Source organism: Anopheles coustani, chromosome 2 (genome assembly GCF_943734705.1).
Source record: "Anopheles coustani chromosome 2, idAnoCousDA_361_x.2, whole genome shotgun sequence".
NCBI classification, from domain to species: domain Eukaryota; kingdom Metazoa; phylum Arthropoda; class Insecta; order Diptera; family Culicidae; genus Anopheles; species Anopheles coustani.
Window position 1 is genome coordinate 74991436 of NC_071289.1, and position 9118 is coordinate 75000553.

At 44.7% G+C, this 9118-nt stretch overlaps 1 protein-coding gene across 1 annotated transcript; it reads left to right on the plus strand.

Annotated features, from left to right (window-relative positions):
• The first annotated feature begins 854 nt into the window (after positions 1-854).
• Positions 855-2796, plus strand: LOC131265014 (adenosine deaminase 2-like). The gene is made up of 5 exons (XM_058267276.1): positions 855-1282; positions 1418-1906; positions 2035-2180; positions 2268-2625; positions 2688-2796. Exons 1-5 carry the CDS (start codon positions 855-857, stop codon positions 2794-2796), a joined length of 1530 nt encoding a protein of 509 aa, XP_058123259.1.
• Positions 2797-9118: the final 6322 nt, after the last annotated feature.

A 9118-nucleotide genomic window follows, 5' to 3' on the forward strand; every position in this document is an offset into this window, starting at 1 on the left:
GCGCATTTTATTCCGTAACTATTTGACATATACTCGTTCACATCATTAAACAAATAAGATGATAAGATAACGGCTTTCAACGACTCATGAAGATTCTGTATCTTACAGCGAAATGGATTTACAGGAGAGCTCTCGTTATTCAGTCTTAATTGTAATTTTTGTATGCAATATCGCTATTCGAAGCATTTGATACTTTAAAAGTTATGTGGAGCAATTAATAACAGAATTAAAATAAAATAAATAAACTGCTATTGACATTGAAAATAAGCATAATGAAATACACATCCTTAAAACCGTAAAACGTGTTCTTTCGTAAAGCTATAGCTTTGCTTATAAACGCCTCATCCGTAGTTTCCCGACTATACATGTATTTTGTTTTTATTTTTGTTTATTTTAATCTTATCACTTACTCCAAGGGTTGAAACGTCGAAGGATATCCTGCTTGAAATGTCTCTTCATTCAATAAATCCTACATAGCGTGCATCTGTAGCAAAATATAAATTAAAAAAAGAAATATTAATGTTCCTTCCTTTATGGACATTTGTTTCCATCTTATCCATTGCTGCCATATGATATGAACATTTGGTTGCTACAAAATCATTGGTTCCACGTTTCCGTATCCTTTGTTCTGGTTTAGTTTCCTACTTGCACAAGCATAAATTATGCATGGAGTAGTTTTATTATGCAATAGCCTTATTCTTATCTTTCAGACAAGTGTCAATCACTTCGTTAGGACATATTTATCATCCCTTCGTTAGCAGTATTTCAGCATTTATTATTATCATAAAGTCATTCGTCGGAACCGGTCACTTTGAACTGGAGCTCCAGAACAAGTAGTTCTCGCTGTCCATACGATGCGGGTTACATTGTTTCTGCTGCTAAGTGTAAGGGCTGTGCTCGCTTCGGTTATCCCCAACCGGGCCAAGCACTACGAGGAAATGCGTGCGGCAATCGTTGGGGCCGAGCAGGACTATGGTCTCGGTGGAAAAGTGTTCCTCAATCCGGACGAACAACACGTGGATCGAGTGTTGCGTGAGATGAAAAAGCGGGAACTTCACCCACCGGAAAGTGGCCTACTGCCAGCCGGAATGCACTTTTTCGACGCGCGGCAATTGATTGAAGACAGTCCGGTCTTTCGGGCGCTGAAATCGATGCCCAAGGGTGCTGTCCTTCATTTGCATAACTCTGCTGCGGTGTCCTCGAGGTGGGTTATCAGTAACCTTACGTACCGGCACGAGGCAAAGCTATGCCGAAAGGATGATCGGTATTTCTTTACTGTGAGGTAAGTACGGGATGGGCTTTCATAGAGCAGCAGAAGTCGGGGGATTGATGTGAAGCTTCCCAGATATCTATATCTTGATTCAATCGCTTATTTGACTGCTCCAACCAATCATTCCATGGAACCTTCCATTTTTAGACCACATAGTCACTGCCTGGAGAACCAAACGCACCGCATTACGGACATGAGAAAGGAGCACACGGAAGGCGCCGAAGCATTCGACAGTTGGCTGGAATCGATCATCAACATGAAGCACAAGCCGACGGCCAATATGTCCCGCTTGGCCACCGTGAACGAGCTTTGGGTAGATTTCGAGAGTTGTTTCGATGCGATAAAGGGATTCCTGCAGTACAAACCGTTCTACGAGGCGTACCATTGGCAGCTTCTGCGCGAGTTTCACGATGACGGCGTGTTCTATATCGAGTTCCGGATCTCGCTGGGTAAGGTGTACGACGAGGGTGGCAAGGAATATGGTCCGCCGGAGACCACGGCCATGCTGCGTCGGATTGTGGACGAATTCCGCCGGCAGCATCCTTCTTTTCACGGTGTGAAAATTATACTAGCGAAGCATAAAAACATGGACGATGCGGAGCTCGAAAATGCATTAAAGTTATACGATAATCTTAGGTAAGCAATCAGTTGATATAAATTACCTTTTTATTTTAGGGACTAACATTTAGTTTCAAAAGGAATTTAAAAAAATTAAACGATGTCTATCTTCCAATGGTGCTTCTTTAACTCTTCCAATGAAATAGCACTGCTTTTCCTGGCTTCGTGATTGGGTTCGATTTAGTTGGACAGGAAGATAACAACCGTTCGCTGAAAAGTTTCATCTCTTCACTTCTACTTCCACCCATGCAGCCCCGAGCTCCTAATTATTTTTTCCATGCTGGTGAAACAGGTAACATAGACCCCAGGTCGTCAGGTTGGGTACACCTTGGGGCATAGTTTGGACTAATCCTTTCCGATCTCGATTGTTGCCTGGCAGTCGGATACTACACCGAGGCGGACGAAAACGTGATCGACGCCGTGCTGCTCGACGCGAGACGTATCGGCCACGGCTATGCACTGTTCAAGCATCCAATTCTGTGGAACGCCATGCGCCGGAAGCAGATCGCCATTGAAGTGTGCCCAATTTCGAATCAGGTGCTCGGGCTGGTCCGAGACCTGCGGAACCATCCGGCGAGTTTTTACGCGGCCCACAACATTCCCATGACGATCGCGAGCGATGATCCGGGTTTCTGGGATGCAGTGGGGGTCAGTTATGACTTCTACTATGCATTTATGGCAATTGCACCACACACTGGATTGGGGTTTCTCAAGCAGCTCGTGTGGGATTCGTTGAGGTGAGTACAATACTGGACAGTCTCAAACGGACGGTGTTGAAATGGAGTTATTTCGGTTACAGATTTAGCACTATCAGCGCAGATGAGCGTCTGAATATTACTGCCACGATGGAAATGCAATGGGCCACGTTCATCAGGGAATTTCGTAATCCAAATTTATCCGAAACATAATTGAACGTGAAAATGAATAAATACGTGTTTGCTTGAGTAGATATTGTTGAGTAGAAATTTAAAATGAAATTTTGGTTGCATAAAAATGGCAGATACATCCGAGGATCAGAATTCTTACGAATTATTTCTCTAACGCTTATCAACAAAAAGAAAGTCCGGACAAATTTAATAATGTATCTCACATAGACGTAGGATAAACATTCACTTGCTAAAATGTTTAGAGAATAAAAGCAAGAGCAAGATGACACACCTATTTGGGTTGAGGTGTTTAAACAAGAAACTAAGATAAGCTAGAAAAATGCATATGTTGGTCGATGGCCCAGCACGGACTCAGCATCATAAGGGTTAGCAGATTTCTCTTTCACATTCGGAAACACACCTTCGTACATTCACCAACATTCCACTGCGATTTATTCCTGCAACAAGTAGCCGCATGCCCCGCTCCCAGAAAGGTTGTGCAATTTTCGTATCTTTCGCGCAGCCTCCGTTTTTCAGCTGGGAAGGACGAATCGAGAGCACGAAAGGAAAGGGTACTTAAAATCAGCAGGGTTTAATTGCGCCGGTCTATGGTTTTGAATTGATTTTAATTTTACTTCATACACTTTTCACAAACTTTTGAACTAAAAAGGGATGTGTGTACTGTGTTAATGGTAGTTTTTAAATAATCTTATTACCAAAGCTAGAATGTAGAATTAACGTGAAACACACTGTAACTGCCGAGCAGCGATCGTCGAGCGACTTTTCGCTCTCCGCTCTCCAAATCCGCTAGCATAAAAAGAGAACGAGAAGAGAGAAAGAGAGAGAACAAATCCACCGAAAGAAAAGGGAGCCCCGAGAGCGGGACAGAGAGAGATCGTGTGTCGCGATCAACGCACACAAGAGCTGTCCCTCTTTCCAAACCCAAAGGGGAACATCGATCGTACACAAAAGGGTGTGTGCGTTCCCGGTTGACAGTCGCAGAGTGTGTGTGTGTGTGTGTGTGTGTGCGCGTTAGTGTTGAGCAGCAAAACGGGTGAGTCAGGCGGCAACAAACCCCGCGCGACTTCACTCCACCCCAACCCCTGCTCCGAGCGAGGGGTCAAAAGCGTACGATCGAAGGTTTCCTTTTTCTTTAAGGGTACAAACGACGGGATGGAACGAAGGAGCGGCTAAGGAAGGGAAAGAAGGAGAAGCCATTCGAAAGAGTACTTGGGAGAGGAAGAAACACACAACACAGATGGCGATACACGGTGGCCGTGCAAGGGTGTGCTTTTAACCCTCGAGAACATACGGCAACATCCTATATGTGGCTAATGCTCCCCCTCGGTTGAAAGAGAAACGACGTTAACCACCACGAGATGACGACGGCGACGGGAACACATTAAATGTACTGAAGCAGCGGGGGGTTTAGGAAGAGGCATGGAGCGGGAAGAGCGTCGCACCCTCTACTTCAGCTGGATATATGTGAGTGAGTGAGTGTGTGTGTATGTCTCAGAGAGAAGAGGGCAAAACGCGTTGATCTTTCAAGCGCGCCACACGAGAGACACAGTACAGCTATACACACACGCTCTCGTACTACACCTTGTTTTCAACTGTCGATCGCGGAGACCGACCGGGGGCTTTGGCTTTGTGTGTGATGCCATGCCGCCGCCTCAACGCTGCCGCCTGCTATGCTGCGGCAACTCTGGATGTTGATTATTACCTGTTAGAGCGGAAGGCAAGTGTGTGACACGTTTATAAAAGTTTTTCCCGAGAAAGTGCGGCCCGTACGTCTTGCCCGTCCAGCGAGCGGGGCGCAGTCCAGCAGCAGTCGATCGCCGTCGGAAAGACGACACGCAAGCGCGTTTTGCTCTCCCGATCGTTCGGGGTGACTTTTCTGGTTGCAACCCTTGCCCAGCGCGCCGTAGCATCATTTTTGTTTTCCGCTGCTGCGCTCGATGCCGCACGGGAGTGGATGGGTGAAAAGTCGACACTTTTTATCCCGAAATCGGACGCGTTTTTCCCAACCCCAAGTTCCGGGTTCGTGCAGTGAAAAGTGCAAGGCATTTCGGCACTGCCTGAAACGCCGTCGGTTAGGGGTGAAAAATTAAAAATGGCGAACGGAGGATAACTGTGGTGAGCCCTCGCAAGGAGCGATCGTCGCATAAGATTCGTCACCCTCCGTGTCGTTTGTTATCCTGTGTGCGTGTGTGTCAGTGTTTGTGCATGTGTGCTAGCTTAACGGGCTGCACCTTACATTTGAAAAAGTGTGCTAAACGCAAGCATAAAGGCCTTCAGTAAGCACGACCCCAGGTGAAGGGTGGCCAGTTAGAAGGCAAAGCGAAAAGAAGGAGATTTTAGGTAAAGCGTCTCCTGCTGATGCAAACTGTGTGTGGCATGCAAAGGAAAGATCAATCGTTAAACGCTCGCATGTCCACGTAATCATCTTCCGCTTGGTCAGTGTGTGGCTTCAATGAAATGAAATAAGGCGAAAAAAATAAGGATTCGAGAGAATCGTGTGGTGAGTGAAGCAAAGAAGAGAAAAGGAAAGAGAAAAATGAATGTGTCGCCCAAGAAAAAGTATGCCGCCTGCGGAATAGGTGCTGGTGAACGGTGCTGGTGGCGGTGGTGAGGACCGTGGTTGGGGAGTGCCGCGCACACAGCACGATGCTGTGAATGGAAAGAGGAAAGATATCGGAATTTGATATTTAGATATACCGCACTGGCAACCTGGCGAGATCGACGAGTTGTGCGACACGATCAAGGGTACAGCGATTAGCGGGGGAAGGAGCGGGGGAAGCGGGTTCGGTGTCCGCGGTGGTGGGGGAAGAGAAACTAGGAGCGGTCCCGCAGCATAAACGCGGCGAGAGCGCAGAGCATATTATAGCGTCATCATCGGAGGAAAGGAATGTTGACTTCATACCAACCCAACAACCAGCAACAGGTAAGAGAGCCGAGAGCTTTTTCTGTGCTTCAGCCTGTGGATGAAGTATGGGGTCGGGTGGTAATGGTGGTAGTGGTGGCGGTGGGGACATGGTAAAGTGTAGTGGAAAGGTGGAAGGACGAATGGAAAGGTAAAGTGCAAAGGGAGAAGAGGCGAACGAAAAGGTGCTGCAAGAGCGGGAAACTCCACACACAACAAAAGGAAGCTGATCGCGCACGCCGCGGCCGGGATGATCGCGGTGTAAAGGACCGGTTGTCGGTAGGGGGAAGGCGGGAGAAAGGGGCCCAAGCGGGACTTGTCTCGTTAAGAAAAGAACCTGAAAGGAGAAGAAGTGGCCCAAACAACAAACGCACACTCATCGAGCTGTTTTGCATACATCTTGTTTTTTTTTGCAAGAAAAAGGGAGGGGAGAATGGTATGCAAATGGTCATCTGCTGCGTCCAGTGGTGTACCTAATAAGATTGTAATAATTTTACCTAAGATTTTCTGTATTGTCACTAAATTTGAAGGGCACTTGTATAATGCAAAGTTTGGTACTCTTTCCAATTTTCTTTGTTAAAATATTACAAAGTGTGGCCACATCATAGTTGACCAATGTTCGGGAACGGTACTTTTTGTTTGCATATGACACTATGTATGCTTTTTGAAAATAGGTAAAATGTTTTGAGGCTTAACAAAACCATAAAATATTGACTCGAAAAGTTGTAACATATAACCTATAACAACCCACTTGTTGATGTCAAAACATATTTTAGTATGTTGCAATTGAAATGAGCCAGTGAAATTTGGTCTTTACGGCATTTTAGTGGAGCATTTCACATCAACAACACATTGTTGCCAAGTTTACATTTACAGGCTGGCCCCGGTTTTCGTCAGCCCCGGTTTTCGTAGTTTGAAAAATCGTTCGAAGCTGGTTTAAGTAGCGTGCTTTGTTCTTTACTCATATGATTCAATGCATTTTGTATGACAGAAGATCCGAACATGGACTAATAAACGAGTAGTGCAGGTTTTCTGCTTCAGACTACTTTGCTCAATTAAACATATCTTCCAATTGAAGCACTGAATGTATTATTGTAAACCTACACGGCATGGAAACCAAAGAAGTAAAACCGGAAAATAAAACGGTTGATGGCCATTGATTTGATGATTAAATACACAAACTTTGATATAGTTTGAAGAACAACTTCATATCAACCATTGAAAATTCAGACGAGAATAATGATCACATCCAACGTTTGTTTTGTGTTAGTCAAGTCTTGAGTAGGTATTATAAACGTAAGAAATTTAGTCCGCTAGCCCCGGTTTTCGTCGCTGTCAAAGTCCCGTTTGGTAACGAAAACCGGGGCCAGCCTGTATTTGATTAAATTAGTTTTGTTGCTCCTGAATCCTCAGTAAAACACGGTTGAAGCATACATTTTTAGTGTTTTTAATTTGTGATTTTTCTATTTTCATTACTTTGCATATTTAAATCTATGCTGGTAGATATTGTTTTTAATGAATAATTTAAGGTATTATTTGTTCACCGGTCTATAATATACCGCCTTTCGGTAAGACGTAACTCTCTTTGGAGAGAAGCCTGAACCAGACAAAAGCCATAGTTTAAACGGCTCCTGTGAAAGCTCGAAAACCAAAATCCAGAATAGAAGGTTTTTTTTCTCTCGGTACAACCCTGGCTATATGCCCTCCGTCTCATGCTTCCCTTTGGTGGTTCAGTTCGAGCTGGCGCGAGTGCGGCGCGATCGTTCGGGGAATAACGGCGATGGAAAAGTGGTTTTGATGATGCGCGATTTTCTTCCCCCCCGGGCTTGTGTGTGCATTTTGCTAGATTCACGGTCGTTTGCTTCGCTGCAATGCCTAGAATGTGGCGATGGTGTGACATTGAGTGTATAAAAAAAATATTACAAGTTATACAACCAACTTCTGACCTTTTTGCTTGTCGTTGGACGAACCTGTTGACCAAAGTACAGTTTCCTGGTGCTGTTTAAAAATTTTCCCATGATTTTTACTAACTGTCTTCTCATAATCTGCTTTGGTTCACGTGTGAAATGCTTTTTGTAGACCAATGGAAGCATACAGAAAGTTCAGGTGAACAATACAATGAACGGTTAGACGTTGCTCTTCAACAAAATGCACACACTCTTGATTGAGTATTCAGTAATGTATAAAGAACAAATTCTTTACGTTTTTTCCCCGAGAAAAGAGTATGGTACACAATACAGGGGGATAATGAGGGTAAAAGAATTCTATGTTTACAAGAAACAAGAAATAAAAATAAAAAAATAAAATAAAGCTAAAAAAACCGAATCCATGATAACAAAATATCGAAATACATCGTATTCAGAATAAACAATAAGGTCAAATCGTTATGTAATAAAATCGAATAGTCCGAACTGAACACAATGCAGGATTTTTAGGAAGGAGCTAGGAGAATCAAAGCTCATTCTTATTGGAAGGTTTAAATCTTAAACGAAATCAAATGTAATTTTAGATTGGATGCAACCCAAATGAACGATAGAACCGGTAGTTCACGGTCAGCTTTTTACTGTTGGTACAAATAGTACAGCGCGCTTTCTTTTGGAAAGAACATTTTTGCGTTTCCTTTTTGCTGGTACTTGATAGAATTAATCACGTTTGCGTCCCGGGAATTACAGCAAAAGAAAAAGAAAAGATTTTTCTCTCTATTCGTCCATTCAAATCACGCACGTACACGTACATGAACATTTAAATGAATGTTTAAAAAACGAAGAAATGTGCCTCCCCCGAGCACATGCGGCGATCGTCGTCGTGGCGATGAGATATAACCGTTGCCAAAACGTGATCGTGTCGTTGCTGGCCGGTTTGGGGTCCGGTCCGTGCGTGGTTTGTGCTGCGTAATGCGATTGGTATGCCCCGCGGATGGCGGGAAAAAAACAAGCATCGCACCCGATCGCGCTGGCCGGGACCTTCGGCATACGTTTGGCGTCCACGGAGGCAAACCCGGATCGACGAACGTTAACACAAACGAAGGAAGGCATCTTATTAACGAACAGGAGAAGGATGCGGCAAACGAGAAAGCGATACGCGAACGCGCTCATTTGCATGCCAACCGTTTGTTTGACGTTGACGGAGACATTTAAATTTTCGACAGGAATGTCAAGTGGCCAGCCACAGCAATAAGGTAAAAAGAAAACGGCTTGTTGTAACGGGTGTCGTTCGGATGGAATCGTTCCTTCGTGCTCTCCTTGGAGCGGGAGAGGTGTTCTCGTAAACGACGGCTGCGCACTGCTTTTTGGAACACAATTTCAACGCCGCCAACAAGGACACAAGCCCTTGACTATCTCGCTTTGGCTTTATTGCTTCGCCGCGAGCTCTGTACTCATAACACATTCCCTGTCAGTGCGCTGGTGGTAGTTGCCAAGCGAAGAGTGCATTTTCCCGTAG

What these genes read in the sequence shown, in the direction of transcription:
- LOC131265014 (XM_058267276.1), top strand. Translation starts at nt 855, where the DNA reads ATGCGGGTTACATTGTTTCTGCTGCTAAGTGTAAGGGCTGTGCTCGCT. An exon ending in TTTCCATGCTGGTGAAACAG is followed by an intron (nt 2,181 to 2,267) that starts GTAACATAGACC and finishes GTTGCCTGGCAG; the next exon opens with TCGGATACTACACCGAGGCG. An exon ending in CTCGTGTGGGATTCGTTGAG is followed by an intron (nt 2,626 to 2,687) that starts GTGAGTACAATA and finishes TTTCGGTTACAG; the next exon opens with ATTTAGCACTATCAGCGCAG.